This window comes from Ursus maritimus, unplaced genomic scaffold (assembly GCF_017311325.1).
Source record: "Ursus maritimus isolate PB19 unplaced genomic scaffold, ASM1731132v1 scaffold_7, whole genome shotgun sequence".
NCBI lineage: Eukaryota > Metazoa > Chordata > Mammalia > Carnivora > Ursidae > Ursus > Ursus maritimus.
The window spans coordinates 54,992,210-55,010,876 of record NW_024426885.1 but is presented as its reverse complement, the minus strand read 5'-3'; the positions used below and the strand labels follow the sequence as shown (position 1 = coordinate 55,010,876).

At 56.8% G+C, this 18,667-nt stretch overlaps 2 protein-coding genes across 6 annotated transcripts in view; one reads left to right on the top strand and one right to left on the bottom strand.

The window, feature by feature from the left end:
• LOC103668010 (core histone macro-H2A.2) overlaps positions 1-1,285 on the top strand; it is a 50,342-nt gene extending 49,057 nt beyond the window's left edge. The window contains exon 9 of the mRNA XM_040624473.1: positions 592-1,285. Coding sequence (XP_040480407.1) covers positions 592-757 — 166 coding nt within the window. The 3' untranslated portion in view covers positions 758-1,285. The remainder of the gene's footprint in view (positions 1-591) is intronic.
• Positions 1,286-1,387: 102 nt separating this feature from the next.
• Positions 1,388-17,816, bottom strand: AIFM2 (apoptosis inducing factor mitochondria associated 2). 5 transcript variants are annotated; one of them, XM_040624470.1, is made up of 10 exons: positions 17,671-17,816; positions 10,362-10,552; positions 9,913-10,028; positions 8,490-8,609; positions 7,672-7,764; positions 5,728-5,917; positions 4,763-4,915; positions 3,392-3,592; positions 2,934-3,108; positions 1,388-1,717 (listed from the first exon to the last, which is right to left on the bottom strand). In XM_040624470.1, exons 2-9 carry the CDS (start codon positions 10,537-10,539, stop codon positions 2,957-2,959), a joined length of 1,203 nt encoding a protein of 400 aa, XP_040480404.1. In that variant the 5' UTR covers positions 10,540-10,552; positions 17,671-17,816; the 3' UTR covers positions 1,388-1,717; positions 2,934-2,956. The 5 variants fall into 5 exon arrangements, with proteins under 5 accessions (XP_040480404.1, XP_040480403.1, XP_040480401.1 ...); XM_040624469.1 differs by having other exon boundaries at positions 1,388-1,691; XM_040624467.1 differs by having other exon boundaries at positions 1,388-1,669; positions 17,671-17,815.
• Between the last annotated feature and the right edge of the window lie 851 nt (positions 17,817-18,667).

Sequence of the window (18,667 nt, the reverse complement as noted above, 5' to 3'; positions counted from 1 at the left end):
CCCCCCCCCCCCCCCCCCCCCCCGCTCAGATCACAGCCGCACGTGCGTGTGGGTCACGGAGGGGAGCACTAAACGCACAGAAAGGCGTTATGAGAGGCACTTTTGAGCGTCCATTTGCCCCTTTCACCAACAACCTGACACCGTACAGCGGTCTCGAGGGAGCTCGGGAACCTAGCTGTGCTTTTTGAATACCAACTATTTCCTGTGCTGAGCTGGCAGAGGTTTTGAGGCCCGGCTCGGCTTGAGGCAGGTGCCATGGACTCATGCGGGCACGAGCACGGCTCCGCGGCCGGCCCTGTGGCTCCGCGGCCGGCCCTGTGACTCGGGCTGCACGCGCTGCCCTGCCCCAGCCAGCGTGGCTCCCGCCGGCCGCGGCCTGCCTGCCCCTCCCCGGGCTGCCCCTCTGCCTCGGGTCAAAGGGCGGGGTACGTGGCCCCGCCTGCACACAGTGAGACCCCGTGACACAGAACCAAAAGGCCTGGTGCCAAGATAAGAAGGCACCGCGTTGCCCCCACCCCCGACTGAGGGCCACGTTACCCCGTGGGTCCAGGGAACCGAAGTGACATCAGCTCTTCTTTTCCTCTGGCACAGAAACTGCTTCCCCAAACAGACGGCCGCCCAGGTGACCCTCAAAGCCATCTCGGCCCACTTTGACGACTCGAGCACGTCCTCGCTGAAGAATGTCTACTTCCTGCTCTTCGACAGCGAGAGCATTGGCATCTACGTGCAGGAGATGGCCAAGCTCGACGCCAAGTAGCCGCCCCCACCCCGCCCGGCCGGCTTGCCCACGGGAATCGGGAATCGGAGGAGGAGCCAAGTCACAGGAGTGGGGGTTTCTTTTTTAAAAGGAGAGAGGAAGGGTGACGGCAGGGGAGCGGAGGGCAGCTGGCAGGGCAGCAGGTCATGGGGGCTGCAGGAGCGGGGCCTGCCCACGGAAGGAGCCCTCTGCCTTTTATATTCTGGTTTCAAAGAGCCTCAGTCTGTAATCAACCAGGTCTCCAGGAGGGGTTTCTTTCCATGTGTTTTCTTCCTGTTGTTTTAGAACTTTTTTAAAAGACAGACTTCGTTTTAGATTTATAGCATTGACTTTTACACACACACAAAAAAAATCCTTTCAAAATTCTTAAAACCTTGTTTCTCCTTTTTCCAAGGGAAGAGGGCGTAAAAGTGACTTGGGCTTTGTTGGCTGTCTGTGTTCGGTGGTGGAGAGAAGAAAATGAGAAAGGCCTCTCACTGGTGCTTTCCTTTTCTGTTTTTAGTGCCCCCACCCCTCCCCCATGACATCTGTATCTACTCCTAAAAAGATTTTGCTTCAGGCTTTTGTTTTGTTTTGTTTTTTTAAAGAAAAAGAAAAATGAAAGGAAAAAAAATGAGAAGATCCAGTGTCTTTTCTTACAACATAGTCCTTTATTGCAACCTTTTCCTCAGTTTAGAAAACCGTGTCCCCATGAGTGGACACTTGTAAAATGTTACAAACAGAACTAGGCCTGTCACGCACGGGCTGAGACGCCCAACCTGGTAGGCCCCAGGTCAGACGGCACAGAATGGTCTGTGCTTGTCAGGCAGCAGGTCCTGCTTCCAGAAGGCTGGTCCACAGGAAGGGAGTTCTGGGTGAAGCCTCCGGTGGGGCAGCCATTCTGCGGGAGAGAGGCCCAGGTCCCACATAGGCCTAGGGAACAAATGGACCTGACCTAGGCCACAGCCCAGGCAGGGAGGACTGAGAACCCCAGTGAGGCTGTGTCCCCAGGACTCTGGCCACGGATGCAGAGGCCACCATCACAAGTGAACAGGGCCTGCATTTATTCAGATGAAATCACCAACCACTTCCACTATGGAGATTTAACCTCGGTCTTCCAAAACAGACCCCCTGCGATCGGAGGCCTCTCCCAGACAGAGGAGTCATTTATGTACTTAACACGGCCAGTGGCAGGCTGGGCCTCCACAGTGTCATCGGGGTTGGCCAGGAAACGAGACGCACGGAACCCCAGAGGTTCCCACAGGGTCCCCCGCCCCCAGCATCAGCTGCAGTTTTGTCCCTTGCAAAATCCACTGAGACAGCAGCCTAGCACACAGGGCTTCACCTGCGAGCCCCCCTCTGCTCCCTGAATGCGAGCCCAATGGCAAGCCGGCCAAGGGTCCCGTTAGCTCAGCTGCCTCTCCTTAACTTCTCCAGCAGCTGGCTAGCCAGGCTTCAGTTTTAACCCACTAGCTTTATAAAAACTCATTTTCTGTTTGGATGGGCTAACCGGGAGGGGAGTTTGTCTAATTCTTTCTTCTTAAATGTAACCTATGGTATATAATCAGGACCTAGAAAAGGAAACATAGAACGTTTTGTGAAAATGAAGGACCATAGGGACTAATAGTTTGAAATCAGGCTCCTATTAACAACCTGGGTGTTGCAGAATGCATGGGCTTTCCCACCCAGGATGTGACGGGAGAGGCTCGGGGTGCAGGCCATCTCTACCCCAGCTCCCCTTAGCTGGTCTCACCACACAGGCTCCCCTTCCTGCCCTAATAGGATGCCAGCCACCAGAAGACCCTGCTCTCTCCTGCTCTGAGAGCCCTGAATGCCAACACAATGTGCACGCACACACACGCACGCACACACACGCACGCACACATGCAGGCACACGCATGAGGAGCCTGGGGTAGAGAAGGCCGGCTATACCCTCCCTAAGACCAAAGGAATCCCTCAGCCAGCACAAAGGCAAGCAGACCTCTCGGAACCCAGAAAGAATCCTCTAGGGGTTGTCTTTTTTTCAATGGCTCTCTCTGTCTCCCTCTCCCAGTTTTGGCTTTCTGTAAGTTTTGTATCTGATCGGTACATTCCTGGCGTCTTACTCCAGGAAAAGGGCGTTTGCCCTTTGGCATTTGTCAGACAGGGACCGCTGTCAAGCAATCTGTGCCCCCCCCGCCCCCCATGGTGGCAGTACCTCGTGTCCCGCCCCGCTCCAGCTCAAGGTGGAGACTGCCGCATGGTCTTCCAGCTTGAGGAGACGAACAGGTCCCGGCTCTTGGCCAGCCGAACCATGAGCCGCCCCACGTAGAAGCCACTGATCTGGCCCACGCCGTCGTTTCTCCCCATGGCCAGGAGGAACGTCAGCGCCCCTGTGAAGCAGACACGTGCACGCAAATCAGACCCCCGCCCACCATCTGTGGGCCTGCAATTCCCACAGCACAAACCCTCCTGGGGCCTTCCGTCGGAGGACAGGGTCGTGGAAGACTTGAGGAAGATGGGCAAGCCCCTGATTTATTTTTCCAGAGCTCCAGAGGGATGTTTTCCCTCACCAGCTCTGAGAGTTTGTTCCAGCAGTCACTCACCTTGAAGCTCGCAAAGGCTTCGGACGTCTAACCAACTCTTAAAACTGTGAAGTACGCGGGGCTTCCTTACCTGGCTTATAGGCCTTGAGGGGCCTCTGTTTCATGGAGTTGACGATGTTGGTCACGGCGACGCTGGCATGGAGGCCCGCGTGATAGGCCATCTTGGGCTCCTTCACATCTGCACAGTCGCCGATGGCGTAGACGCGGCTGCAGCCCTCCACCTGGAGATACTCGTTCACTCTCAGGGCGCCATTGCTGGCCAGGTGACTGTCTGCCGGGCAAAGCCAACCCTGAAGCCCTGCTGCGTGGCCACTAGACCCGGGAGAAGACGACCCTCTGGTGCTGGTCAAGCCTCCCTCCAAAGGACATCCTTAAGAGGCAGACACCCCACCTCATTTAGTTCTGCCTCGAGTCCCCACCTCAGAGCTCTTCTCCCAAAGTCAAGGTTACTATGCCAGGATGGAAACCAGTCAGAAAGACAGCATGTGCCGTTTTAGACGACGTGTATAACTTTGTAAATTACACGATCAACAATGATTCACTTACAATGACTACGTTGCGACTTAGCCAAGTCTCAAATTTCCCTTTGAACATGGATCAGATTTTTCAGGTAAATGCGGGCCTCTAGTAAATGGTAAACTTTTCTTTTTAAGGGACTTGAAGGAATTATTTTTGAAAACATAACATTAAGACAAAGGCATGTACAATTCTGGGCTCTCTTTCCATTATAGGCACTCAACCCCACCCCCACGCATGGCCTGGACTAGCTTCCTTCTGCGATTGGCCAGTTCTTTCCTGCAGGACCCAAACAGGAGCTCCTTGTCCAGGAAGGGTGCTACAGAGTAAATGAGAGCGACCTGGGACACAGCAATCATGAGGCCTGACAAGAGTCACAGAGCCTCTGGCTCACACACGGAGGCCAGGACTCCATCATCTCCTCCCAGCCTCCAGTTAGCTGGGGAGTTCATTATTGAACCTAAGGCCACATTATTTCCTCTATTTCCCAAATGGTCATTCCAAGCTCAGTGGCCAAACATGTGGATCAGGGTCTGGGGAAAACAGCACACCTGTGAATAAACAGTAAAAGGCCTGACCCAGGAATTCCCTCCCCTCTGTTCCCAGAAAGTGAAACAATGGATCTTTCCTTCGCTCTGAAACCTGTTCCCAGCTCTCACCACGAGGGGGCGGACTCCGATTTTGAAAGACTGGTCACCTGGGCCACCTTGGCCTAAGTCAGGGCCACAATGGAGGAAAGCACATCAAGAGTGGACCCAGACCTGAATTTAAAGTTTGACGTCAACATTCAGAAGAGATCTGAGCTGTTGCGCTGGAGGGGGAGGAAGGCAGGGCGACGCTGATTCCCGGGGGAGAGGCCTGCAGGGCCCGCAGCGGCCGGCCAGTGCGGGGGGGCCCTGGGGAGTGGGCCACGGCTCCTGCTTACCGAATGCACTGTGGTAGGCCGAGCTGTTGATCCTAATACCGTTGCAGACGATCACCAAGTTGGTGGCCACCTCTGTGCCTTTGTCCGTGTGCACGCGGATGCACTCTCCATACTCGTTAAGACGCAGGTCCTCCAGGTTGCTCACCCGCTCACCTGTCAAGCGAGATCCGTGAGCAGGAGGCCGGCAGGGGCGGGCACGGCATCCAGGCTGGGGCCCAACTAAGCGATCCTTTGGCTCCTGCCTTCCTCCCCGCCCCTCTGACAGTCCGCCCTTGCCCCAACACACACAAGGTGGCTATCCCGCCCCCCAAAGGGTCCACAGGCAGGAAAGTTCCCAGAAGCAGTGTGGGAAAGTGAAGCTGAATTTCCCAAGAGGTTCTGGGAAAAGCTCTCCGAGGAAGACCCCAACCACACAGCCGGACTGCCGGCCGCACCACCCTAACCAGGCAGGGAGGCTCTCCAGGCACACCACCGACTGAGCTGAAGGCAGGAAACGTCCAGAAGCTCGCCTGTACTCCACACTGCCTCAGAGTAAAGGCGGTCACGGTACTGCACAGCCAGGTCCAAGGAGACCAAGAGCCGGGAGGGGTCTGCACAGAGCAGACCATCATCCCTGGGGAGGGTGCGGAGGCTGAGCCCCATGAAGAGTGCCGGTCACGGCGCCTGGGTTAGGGGGTGGTGCTCTCCCCTCCTGCTCTCCACAAAGCTCACACTCCTCACCTGGCTCTGAATACAAACCAAAAGAAAAAGAAAAAAAAAAAACCCATTCTCTCTACCACAGAGACATCGTAAGTCAGGTCAAATCCTTGAGGCGATTTTTTAAAGCATTCAGCAAAGTGGTACCCCCTCCACCGTGCCCAGCACAAGGCCAGGACAGGGCTGCCTCCGCAGCCGGGAGTCCCGTGAGCACCAGGCCTCTGCCCAGTGTGGGGACAGACACAGCCTCCGGCCGGACAAGACTCAACTGCTCGACCCCAGGACCAGGACGCAGAAGGCCCTGGAGCCAGGCCAGGGAGGGGGCAGGCGGGAGGGGGCCTCGCACGCACTCAGCAGCAGCTGCACGCCTTTCTGCAGCAGGATCTCCTTCGCTTCTTGCCGGACACAGGGCAGCAGCTCCTTGTCGGCAAGGGCCACTTGCGAGTGGATCAGAGTGACCTGGACAAGGGACCACAGGGCAGAGAAGGAGCCACTGAGTCTCCGGCTCACACAAGAGGCTTACAAACACGTCAGTCTGTCTCCCTCCCCCCTCCCCACCCCCCACCCCCAGTTTACTGGAAGGCCCCAGAGAAGTCATCTGCCAATGTCAGCCCCAGGTAACGGGAGACCGGCCGGCCGGAGCCCGCATTTAGTCTACGCCTGTTTCAGAACGCGCCAGTGCGCCCCACCCCACACCCACCCACCCCAGAGCCACGGGGAAAATTGTTTTCCAGTGTTGTTGGGCACTAATAATCATAGTCTAGATGTAAGCCGTTGACATTCTAGCTGTAAGTCGGCAGGCATGTACCTGAGAGCTGGCTCGAACACTGGCACTTCCGGCACGTCTACCTGCTGTCTGGGTTAGCAAGGGCAAGCGGGGGGGCAGCCTGGCGTATACTCAAAGCTCGGGCTTTAAAGTCAGACTGCCTGAGTTCAAGTCTCATCTCAGATACTCGGACACCTCCCGAAGAGTCCGTCAAGCAGGGATCCGGTCCCACCCACAGGAAATTAGTGATGATGAATTGAGAAAACATGTAGAAAGCGTGTAACTCAGCACAGACTGAGTCCTGAATAAGGCGGGATACTATGGCTTGTATCTGTCCTACTGAGTGACTTCCTACTTCAGCCTGGTCTTCACCCCCTACATCAAAACTTAACAACTTTTACATCACTCACTCTTATAATAATGTTCAATAATTTGTCAGAGAACAACCATATAATTAAATTAGTCCATATTGATTTTACTTTTCAAAACCAACCTGCCTTTCCCTCAGGGGAAAGAACCAACCACAGCATCCATGTGGCTCTCAGAAGCCAGTCTGGCATCAGCTGCAAGCAAGCTCTTGCCTCAAGGACCCGTAACTACCACTCATCACTCGGCCCACCGCCAAGCCTCGACATCTGCGAGGACAGTCTCTCGCAGGTCCTCCCTCCCCCCCCCATTAAAAGGGCCATCCTAGGGGCACCAGGGTGGCTCAGTCGGTTAGGCGTCTGCCTTTGGCTCAGGTTATGTTCTCAGGGTCCTGGGATCGAGCCCCGTATGGGGCTCCCTGCTCAGCGGGAAGCCTGCTTCTCCCCCTCCCTCTGCCCACCCTCACCACTTATGTTTGCTCTCTTTCTCAAATAAATGAATTAAATATTTATTATTTATTTATTTATTTATTTATTTATTTATTTATTTATTTTAAAAAGGGTTATCCTGCTATGGGCGCTGACCCGTCCTTCCCCAACACGGGCAGTGAGGGGGGTGCATGGCAGGGACCCCCATGTGGCTATTCAGGGCAAGGGCTACTGTCTCTTGAAGAACAAAGAGCTGCTGTTTGCCCCAGACAAAATGCCATCTGTGGGTGTCTTTGACCAGGCCAGCTGCCATCAAACAGAGAGAATAAAAGTCTACATTTACGTCTCAAGAGGCTGAACACAGCAGGAGACACAAGAGCGCACCTTCTGTCAGGTATCCCTCCTAGGCTCACTGCCCCTGGTTGGACCGCAGGGCAGGCCCCCTCCCTGCATGAGGACATGCCCTGGCTCTCCAGGAAACACTGCCAGCAGAATGGGGGACATCAGGGATACCCAACTGCAGAGACTGGGGCCTGGGAAACACGTGTTCGTGGAGCGCCGCCGCCCAAGCCCCAGGTCAATCCCCTGTGGTCCTCGCATACCGCACAGAGAGCCCGGGCTCTGAGAGTCCAAAGACAAGGCTGTGTGCCTACCTCTTTCTCGGGGAATTCAGTTTTAACCTCCGCTGCCATCTCCACTCCAGCAGAACCGCCTCCCACCACCACCACCGACTGTGAGCGCTGGACCTGGAGCGGAAGGAAGCATGAAATGCACCCTCAAACCCAGCCTGCCCTGTGGCTTGGCCAGGGTGTGGGCTCCTTGGCCAAAGAAGAGTCCAAACTTGGGGTCCAAATGTGCTTCCTCAGGGCCAGGTCACACTGGGCATCACCCCGCCTGTTCTCGCTTGGTTCTGCTTAAGCCCCACAAGCCAGGTGGCACCACCTGCCCACCGTTCAAGGGACCATGGCCCAGGTCTGTCTCAGTCCATAGCCAGGATCCTAACTTCCACACTCACATCTGTTCGTGATGGTGCAAGAGGCTCCCCAGGCTTCTCAGAAGCTTGGCAGGGAGGGCAGGACCCGGCCATAGTCACAGTCACACTCGCCTTGGGATCCTTCTCTGGGGCTCTACTCTTCGTCTTTCAGCGATGCCAGACCCTGCCCACCCCTCAATGAAAACTGCCTGAGGTCACGGATCCACACCTGTTCTGTAAAACACAAAGGCCTGTGCAAGTGGGACCCCAAGAGAGGCAAATGGGACCTCACTACATGAGGTCAGGGGTGCTCCTATCCAGACCTCGATGACGGGGACAAAGGTCTCTGCCAGGGAGTCTCGTCCTACTAACTCTCCATCTTCGTGGCTGCACCCGGGGGGGTCTCCTTGCTGCCACCCGACGCGTCCCCACAGTGGTTCCCCTCTCCCCGGGCCCCGCCTGACCCTCGCAGCCCCGCCCAGCCAACAGGCAGCTCACCTGCTTCACCATGTCCTCGTAGGCCTGGATAGCCGCCTCCCGGCTGGAAACCTCATTAAACTTGCCCGGAAAGAGCCCGGTGCTGCCAGTGGCCAGGATAAGGTGTGAGAAGGGCAGGGCCTGTGAGGGGCAGGAGAAAGGAGGTGAGGGCGGGCCTGGGCTTCTGCCTGAGACTGGGCCCACCGGGCAAGGAGCACCGGGTGGGAGAGGCCTGGGCACACCGCAGCCACCCTCCTCTGAAAGGAGCAAAGCCATCACACTGAGCAGGCCCAGGGGAAGCACTAGAACCCGGGCAATAACTCAGGGAGCGGCGCGCGTGCTGCCGGGCCGCCACACACAGAACTGGGAAGGGCGCGCTCCCACAGCAGCGGCCAGGCCGGGCAGAGGAGACCGTGTGCAGACAAGCAGCACTCCAGCTTCCTGTGTGGAGTCGGTTTGGAACCTCCTAGGTATTCCCCAAGAAACTTCCCCTGCTCCCACAAAAAAAGGGAGGGAGGGCGGGAAGGAGGGAAATTCTATTTAGAGCCTAAATACATAAAGTTGACAAAACCAGAGCTGCTCTGGGGGGGGGGGGGGTAGCCTCTCAGCCCCTTCCCCATGGAGGCCCGAGATGCCCTCATGGGCCCTTCCAGGGCTCTGGAAAGCACCGTCCGAAGCACTGGACAAGGAGACTCGGTCACCTTCCCAACCAAGAGATTCCTCAGCCCGAAAACTAATTCAAGGAACACTGATTCCCCCGAAGTCACTGAGGACAGAAATTGTGTCCTCTAGGGCCAGGCTGGAGGTGGCCCTTACCACGACATATGGCAGCTCCCTGATGTACCCCCAGTCACTGCAGGGGTATGCCAGGCTCCGGGCTCTTCCCAGGGCTGGGGAATGCAGAGATGAGTGAAGGCCTCTGCCCCAGCGACCTCCCAATCCGGGGGATGTGGGATCATGTGTGTACCTACCCTTGGATTCCACACAGCCAGCAGGGCCCCCACAGGCCAGCCAGGCCGGGGCCTGGTCTGGGACACCAGCTTTCAGAGTATAGACTCTGGGGTGAAAACTGCCTGGGTTCAAACCCTGGCTGAGTCTCTTACCAGCTGTGGGATCTTGGGCAAGCCACTTAACCTCTCCGTAAAGTGAGGCTATACGACCTCCCCCACGGAGTCAGGATGGGCACGGAAGGAGACTAAGGGAGGCTTAAGACAGTGCCGGGCGCACAGGAAAGGCTCAGAAAAAAAAGTCTGCCACCACATTCCTGTGGCTGCTGGGGCCAGGCCTTTGCTTATGAGGAACCTGTGACCCGGCCAGCACCATGTGGGGGCCATCGATGACTCGCCACCCTTGAGACCATCCGAGGCTCCTCCTGCAGGCAGCTGCGGCCCCGGGGGGCCTCCTGAAGCCAGCTGAGGGTCGGGTCGGCCGCCAACACGCTCACCTCGCCATCCTCGAGCAGCACCGTCTGATTCTGCAGATCTATGCCCACGACCAGCCCCTGCCGGAAGTTTTCCTTGAAGGTCACAGTGTAGGAAATGAATGTCTTTTTGGCAAACCCTGGGGAATGGGCGCAGAGGAGGTCAGAGAGTAAAACTGGGCTGCCCTTGGGAAGCCAAAATAACTCAAAACCTTTCTGAGGGGTGTCCTTGGCCAAACAGCTGAGCCGGTGGTATTCCCGGCATACCACCGCCCCCTACAGCACCCGCCTGGGCCTCCCCAGGTCCTCAGGGAAGTCCAGCTCTCACTTCTACAGCCTTGATATGGGAGCTGCCAGTGACCTTAAGAATCTCCAGAATTTAGGCTTTGCCCTAAGTGGCGAAAACCACCCCCAGACCCACAGTGGCGACAAGACCACTCTCACAAAGAAAGCCCCAGAAAAGAGTCCATTACCACTTTCCACGGAGGCCCGGAGGGCTGCCACGTTGTGGTGGAAGGAGTCCTTCATGTCGACCAGCATGAAGGGGATGTTCAGAGCCTGTAGCTGGCTGGCGGCAGCTATCCCACCGAAGCCCCCACCCACGATCACCACACGCACAGCTCCCACGTCCACGGACACCTGGGACCCCATCGCGAACCAGGCCCTGCGGGGACAGGAGGAGAGACCACATCAGAGTCAGGGGGCTCAAGCACTGGGAAGGAAAGGGGGACTCACAGCAAGAGAGGCCTCAAATGCCAAGACTTGATCTTTTAATTTATTTATTTTCTTATTTTTTGTAGACTCTACACCCAATATGGGGCTCAAACTCATGACCCCAAGATCAAGAGTCACATGCTCTACTGACTGAGCCAGCCAGGGGCCCCATGACTTGAACTTTTTAAATTATGTAACTGTCTATTAGCAAAATTCCAATTTTCTAACATGTGAATTAAATTCCAGAGGCACAGGGTATACCCTAATTCTATCCCATTCCCCAACCACCAGTTCCCTTCTCCTAGGCATCCACTATTACTGCGTTTATATGAATCCCTCCAGGGATATTCCGTGCACCGACAATATTGCTTTTTGCACACATTAAACAAATCGTTGTGTATTTTTCCCTCAGTGTATTTGCTCCCTCGACAACATCCATTAACTGAGTTCCTGCTTTGTGGCGTGCTCTGTGCTGTGGACACGCCATGATCACAGACAGATACCGTCTTTGCCCGTATAAAGGCGGAACTTGCAGACTCACGGGGTTGGGTGGATGAGGCAGACACACAGGAACAAGAGGCAGGGGCGTACCAGTGGGGAACCGGCAGGACAGGCCACGTTAAGGGAATGAACCACACTTCTCGAAGTGCTGCACTGGGCACACACTGGACTCTGCCCCGCTCACAGGCCACCACCATGAGGCCCAGGCCGAAGGAGATCAATCAGCAGGGTATGCCGATCAACCCGCAAAATAGGATGTGGTACGACGAAGGTCATGACAGCAGGGTGGGGAAAAGGGGCCTGCGGTGGGCGGGTCACTCCCCTGAGCATTCCTGGGACAGTGCAAGTGCACCGAGACGGCTGAGCCACATCCCCCAGAAGAGGAGGCAGGAGGCAATGTCTGCGGTAAGAAAGAGGGTAGGGGAGACACACTGATCAGGCAGGCTCCGGTCAGAAGGAGCCGGGCACACGGGGAGCGGTCACCTGTGAGAGCATCTGCAAAGGGCAGAAGCTAGATCTGCCGGCCAAGTGTGCCCCAGGCCCACACTCACACAGGGACTAGGGCAGCCTGACCAGCTCCTGGCAAACTGAGAACCAACTTTAGTTGAACCCCTAAGGAGCTAAAATTCAAGAACCGTTGCCTGGCACCGAATTGGACACGAGAGGACATCTGAGGCAGAGGACAGCACTGGGCTGGGTCACTAGATGCTGAACTGCTGAGCACAAAGGAAAAAGAAAATAGCCGTTTGCCCAGGCTCTCTGAGCCAGCCTGCAAGGCTGCCCACCAGGCTCAGCCTCCCGAGGGCCTGCATCATCTGGCGCGTCCCAGACTCTGCTTCTACAGAGGGCAGAGGGGCCAGCCTGGGGCTGCAGCCAGGGGCCCTGTCCCCAGCCCAGCTCAGCCCGAGAGAAGGCGATCGTGGTGCAGGCCTCAGGGCTCGCTCGGGTGGGAGCCCAGCTGTCTGAGGAGCTGAGATCCTGAGAGCATCCTGTGGGGAGATGCTGGCTCAAGGGCAACGGGCCATCAAACCTCCTCCAGCCTGTGCCAGGCTCCAAGGAGAGGCAGGAATAAGTCAGGCTACCGGAGAGCAACAGCAAGGAAAGAAACAAAGCTTCCCCTGCACAGAAAGCAGCCAGAGAAGCCAACAGCTGCTGTGGACTTCAGGGAAGGGATGTTAGGGCGAAGGGGGAGGATGCAGAGAGGAGGAGGACAAGGAAATAAGAAACTGAACTTAACCTTTTTTTTTTAAGATTTTATTTATTTGAGCGAGAGAGAGAGAAAACACAGAGGGAGAGAGCAGAGAGGGAGAGGGACAAGCAGACCCCCACACACACACTGAGCAGGGAGACCAACGCGGAGCTCGATCCTAGGACCCTGAGACCATGACCTGAGCCAAAGGCAGATGCTTAACCGACTGAGCCACCCAGGTACCCCAGAAATTGGACCTCAAACTTGAAGGTCAACCTTGAAGGACAGACAGCAAGCTGCCAAAAGGCTCAATGGGGAAGCGTGTTCCGGGCCATCTGGGACCCTCTCAGGCAGTACCAGGAAGGGGAAGGCCACTGCTCTGTTCTGCATCATCTGTGGCCTGGGGCACAACCCCTCCCCTCTCTGGGCCACCATTTACCCCCTGTAATGGGAGGGGACACCCTGAGGTGTCCTTGCACATGTAAGTTTCCAGGACATGGTGACCCCCCCAAGAGGGCCCCCAGATCTCCCCACGCTCATAGAGGCAGCTTATGGACCTCCAGGCACCGTTCTCATTGGTGTTCAAATGCCCACTGCTTCACTCCTCCCCTGGGGGAGAGAGAACCTGGGCATGGTGGGGGTAGCGGGAGGTTTGGCACAGGAAATTAGAAGAGATTGAACTTTGTTTCTCACTGGCTAAATGGTCCCCAGTGTACTGAGGCTTGCACATTCCACCCATTTTACAGATGAGGAAACTGAGTCCTCAGCAGGGCTGTGACCAAGACAAGTCCCCAGCAAGCAGTGCCACTTTCACTGCTCCAGGCCTTCAGAAAGGTCATCCAGAGCTGGTCCCCTGAGTATTCATCAGGCTGAGTCTGCCAATTGGGCCAAAAAGAGAGTATTTCCTGGGGCCGGGATCCAAGAGGGCCCAGGGACCCAGCCAGAGGTCAGGAGAGGATCCCAGGAGCCGAGCAGAGCCTGTGAAAGTGGAGGGCTATGGAAGAGGTGCATTTCGCCGGTCCCCTTCAGCCCAGCCCCCTCTGTGCCAGCCTGATCTTGGGGCTAGCAGCCCGAAAGGAGGTTGGGAGAACCCAGAGAACTCGGTTTCCAAGCTGGCGGGGCGCAGGTACTAGAGAGGATACATAGCTTGTTGGGGAGACGGGGTCCGCCATGGGTCACCGGACCACCCAGGGCAGCTCAAGGAGGAGCCTTGAGAAACAGTGAGGCCAGGGGCCTTCACCACCAAAGGCAAAGCTTAGGTCACAAAGTCCAGTGGCAGGAAGGGAGGGGGTGGAAGTTCAGGGAACAAGGTGGGGAGGCCAGGAATAGAGGTGACAGGAGCCAGCAGACATGTGTCACGCTGCCAGGGCTGTTCGAGGCCTACCCCCAGGCTGTAACCACCCAGGGAAGAAAGCCCAGAGACCGCAGCATAGGCCTGATGGACAACAGGTTGGCCAAAGGAGTTGAATCCCTGCTCCCTCAGCCCCCAAGCATCATCACTTCCCTTCCCCAAAGGGCCAGTAACCCTGGCCTCGCTAACCCTTCCGGGACTCCCAGTGGAGGGACTGGGGCCTGAGGGCATAGCCAGGCCCCTGAGGGGCTGCCATAGCCAGGCCAGGGGAGGGGAAGCGCTTTTACACTCCCAGCTGCTTGTGCCTCTCCTGGAATCGGTCCCTCTCTCTCCCCTACTGGCCTCTGACACTCCCACCCGGGGAATGGGGCCTGGCAGCTCTCCAGCCCATTCCACCCTTCCTCTCAGCAGCCTCCCCTGCCCACGGCCCTCGGACACACCACCCCTCCCTTGGCCCTTCCAGAGCCAATCCTTGCCCGGCCCGGAGGACAGCTAGACTCTGCTAGACCACAAATTATTCTGGGAACACCAAATCTGTGGGCTTAAGCCACAGACCCGCGTTCCCAGGTACATACCCTAAAGGTAGTCAAAAAGCACGTGTGCCACTGAGGACGTCGGGTCCTACGCTCAGCGCTAACGGTAGTGCTGTGCGACCAGCCTCAATCCCCGGGGGACGCCACAGGCAATCGAAACCTCCAGACGTGGCAGACTACTCTACCATACCATACGATGGAATATTCCGGAGCCGTTTGTTTTCAAAATGGATGATTTTTTACATGAAAATTCCGCCTATAACTACTCCACACCCACAACACGTACAAGACCAAGAGTGAACCCCGAGGTGAACTATGGTCTTGGGGGGATTATGTCCACGCCGGTTCATCAACTGTGGCCAATGCACCGCCCTGATAAGAAAGGCTGATAACGAGAGAAGCTATGGCTGAGCAGCGGCCGGGGGCACGCGGGAAACCGTGGTACCCTCCCCTCTGCTTCGCTGTGACCCTAAAACCACTCTAAAACACCAAGTCTCAGGGGGAAAAAAATGTTGTCCATGAAAAGTCCAGTAACAGATGTAAAGCCTAACCCCACTGGGGGTGCTTGGGCGGCTCAGTCTGTTAAGCGTCTGCCTTCGGCTCAGGTCATGATCTCAGGGTCCTGAGATGGAGCCCGCATCGAGCTCCCTGCTTGGTGGGGAGTCTGCTTCTCCTTCTCCCTCTGCTCCTCCCGTTCGTGCTCTCACTCATTCTGTCTCTCTCAAATAAATGAATAAAATCTTTAAAAAAAAAAAACAAACCCTAGCCCACTGTGTACAATCAGACGCGGACACGTAATGATTCCACCGGCTAGCATTCATCGTGCTTCTATCCGTAACTCTGCACCCGACAGCTTTGCATTTTTGTCCCCATCTTGGGAAACAGTTAAATAATTTGTCCAAGTTCAACCCTCGACACTCTGACCGGAACTGCGTCCAAACCAAAATGCTAACAGTGGTCACCAGGTGATGTTTTTACTTTCCTCTTTGAGCTTTTTTTTTTGTATTGCTTAAAAATTTTTAACTGACGACGTCATTTTTATCGAAAGAAGAAAGGTTTAAAAACAGGGCAGGCCTCCTACCATCTATTTTTACAAGTTGAGAGATGCCTATGTATTACCCTAGTTTAAAGTATACAATTCAGCGGTTTCTAGTCCATTCATCAAGTTGTCCAACCATCATGACAATCTAATCCAGAACATATGCCTCACTCCCCAAAATACGCTCTTATCCATTAGCAGTCCCCCTCCGCACCCTTCCTCCAGCCACTGGCACCCACTCATCTCTGTCTCTGTCGAATCGCCCGCTCCCTACCTTGTGTGTCTGGGCTTCCTTCCCCCAGCGTCAGCTTTCCAAGATTCATCCAAACTGCAGCATGCGTCGGGACTCTTCCCTTCTTACGGCTACCATGCCATGTATGGAGACACCACGTTTTGTGTCTCCGTCCATCAGCTGATGGGCGTGTGGGTTGTTCCCACCTTTGGGCTGTGGTGAATAATGCCGCAGGGAACATTCGTGTACAAGCGTTTGTGTGGACATTTGTGTTTAATTCTCTTGAGCACATACACCTCGGCGTGGGATTGCGAGGTCGTAAGGTTAACTCTAGATTTAACTTTTACAGGAACTGCCAGACCCACCAGCTGATTTTGAACCGAACATCAAGCCCGAGAGAGTGACCCCAGAGAATCTTCACTACATCAGTCTAGGTTCAGGAATGTTAGCGTAAAAGAAGGCCCAAGAGAACTCATCCTAATTGTCCAGCACCTCCTATGGGATTTTACCTTTGCCGCCCCCAACACACACACACACACACACACACACACACACACACACACACAATCTGGTTTATGCTTGTATTTTCTCAGTAAATCCTGTTTTCTCTGCCAAGGACACCAGCCCGACCCCAGGAGGGTTCTTCTCCAATAATACAAACAAGGGCCTGTTAGGAATCTACTGAGAAGCGCGGAAGTTACATTTATGCCAAAGCTGTTAAGAGGTCATGCCTCAGAAGACGTAAGAACCATGTGGGCTCTGACCAAAGCGAGGACATGGCCCCCGCATTGCTTCATGGAGATTACCAATAAAACATGCCGGGTTTTGAGTCATCCCGGTTACAGCAAGGGTAGAATTCCACAGCCATGCTTCCAAGTGGCTGTCTGGATGAGGGGGCCACTAGAGTGTGGCTCACCCTGAATGCCCCGCACAGGTCAGGGAAGGGGGGCAGGCTGAGAGTCGGCATTCCACGGCCAGCCCCCCAGGGGACGCACACTGAATACAACCCAAAAAAGACCGGTTTCTGAAGAAAGAGAAAGTCTGAAGAGGGGGCTGTGCTTTCACGCCCCAGGAGACAGCAGCTCTGGGCAGACAGGTTCATTCAGGTGGCACACACCCACTCAGGGAAAATCAAGGCGGTGGAACTTGGACACCCTCCTGGGAGCAAGTCACCCTGTGGTTCCTTCAACATCCGGACCAGTGGTCTGCTCGCTGCCTGTGTCTGGACCCCGGCTTCCTCATTTCACTGCCAAAGAGCAGCTGACCCTGGAGGACGCCCACTCGCCCAACTCCACCCAGGAACTGCTAAGTAGTCCTGAACAAGACCAGGCGCAAGTCTCCTCCCCCCACGTGGAAGCCCTCTGGATGCTGGTTTCGGCCCAGTGCTCCTTGGAGGGCTCCTCTGTGATGCAAGGGTGAGGGCAGCGGGGTCTGAGAGTTTGGGGGTGCTAGCATGGTCAGGCGCACCTACACACACCAATCTGAGCAGGCCTCCCTGATATTTTACACATTTACCTATTTTACCTGCTGGCCTCTGACCACAAGGTACCAGCTAGCTGCGACACCTGAAAGCCCCTTCCCAAACTGTCTGACCCTCTGCGCTGTGCCTGTCCCTCTGCGGGATCATCAGCTTCCCAGGGCCTCTCCCCTCCCTACGCTGACTGTATATCCAAAGGTCAGAGGGGCTCTCCCTGGAGGGGAAAGGCGGGTGTTTGCTGGGTGGGGTGGGAAGGAAAGCGCCCAACATCACCCACTAGAAGCAGCTCCGGGTGGATTTCAGGCTTCCTGGCCTCCCCAGCCCCACCAGAGTTAGTGCAGGACCACTGGCCTTCGTCCCCGCGGAGCCTGGGGCTGCATGGGGAGAGAAGCGGACCTCCTAGCGCACCCCACGCGAGTGGGTACTCGCGTAAGCCCAGGCATTGCCCCCCTAGAGACGGAGGCTTTCCTCCTGCCCGGTAACACTAGTTTCCACCCAGGGATGACCCTCGAGCACTCCCAGGGTGGGGGCGTGCGGGAGAGGCCGCCCGCCTAACGCGGGAAGACTTCGCAGAAGTTTTGAGGGGCGGATGCGGAGGGGGCGAGTGGGGCGAGCTTGCCCTACCCTCGCCGGGACTCAACCTCCCAGGTTTCGTGTGCTGGGAGAACTGGAGTGACGCAGGCCTGAGCCCGGTTACCCCGCACGACCGCCCGCCCCCGCGAGGGCCCCAACACCGGCGCACCGACCTCCGGCCCCGTCCGCCGCGTCTTCCAGGCCCGGCGAGCCCCCTCCAGGCGTGTGTGGGGCCCAGCGGGCGCGGGGACGCCGGGTCCCGAGAGTCCGCCCCGCGCGCCGCCCCCGCCCCGGCCGGGGCAGCTCTGGTGTCGCCACGCGCCCCGGGCTCCTCCCGCCGGGCGTGGGCGTGACTCGGCGCGTGCCCGCCCCCCCGGCACCGCCCCCGCCCGAGAGAGCCCTAGCAACCAGGAACGCCTTCCCGGTGCCTCCAGCTTCCGCCACCTTGAGGCCAGGCGGGTCGGAAGCTGCTGGAGCTCGGCGCGGCTCCCGGGCACTGGCGGAGCCCCCTTGGGCGGCGGATCACCAGCCTCTGGCTGCACGCCTGTAAATCCCAATCCCGGAGAGCACGCGGGGCACCCGCTCTAAGCCGACACTGTGCCGGGGGCGGGGGCGGGGGCGGAGGGGGAGGGCAGGATGGAGAGCCAAACAGGCATGGCGTCCAGTCCGGGGTAAACACACAAAACCTGTGTGGCTAACTGCAGTACCAAAGACTGAGGGCAGAGGAAGTTTCCAAGGCCTCTCTTCAAGGATGAGAAGAGGTGGGCCTGAGGGAGGAGAGGAGCAGCTGTGCTCTGGGTGTGCAAAGACCCAGAGGCAGGACAAAGAGCTGAGGGGGGCGTTGCAGAGCCGGCCACGGGACGAGTGGCCCCCCGTGGACAGGGCGTGCAGACCCCCGGGCCCTGGTGGAGATTGGCTGTGTCATCGCCAGAGCAGTGGGAGGCCACTGCAGGTCTTTAGGCAGAAGAATGATGGTCTGACTTACAATGTTCTCTAGCGAAAGGAAGGGGGAGTGGCAGGGCTGCATGAAATTGGGGCACTGGTCAGGAGGGCAGTCCTGGAGACAAAGGAGCTTGACTGGGATCTGGAGAGACAGACTGAGGCAAGCTACAACCTGGCCATAGGATGGAGCCAACTTGGTGACGGATGAGCCATCATCATCTACTTAAT

Excerpts from the sequence above, each read along its gene's own strand:
- AIFM2 (XM_040624470.1), bottom strand. The coding sequence starts at position 10,539 with ATGGGGTCCCAGGTGTCCGTGGACGTGGGAGCTGTGCGTGTGGTGATC. Across the intron at positions 10,029-10,361 it reads CCGGGCCTCCGTGGAAAGTG|GGTTTGCCAAAAAGACATTC; the intron begins GTAATGGACTCT and ends CCCATTCCCCAG. Across the intron at positions 5,918-7,671 it reads CTGAATTCCCCGAGAAAGAG|GTCACTCTGATCCACTCGCA; the intron begins GTAGGCACACAG and ends TCCCTTGTCCAG.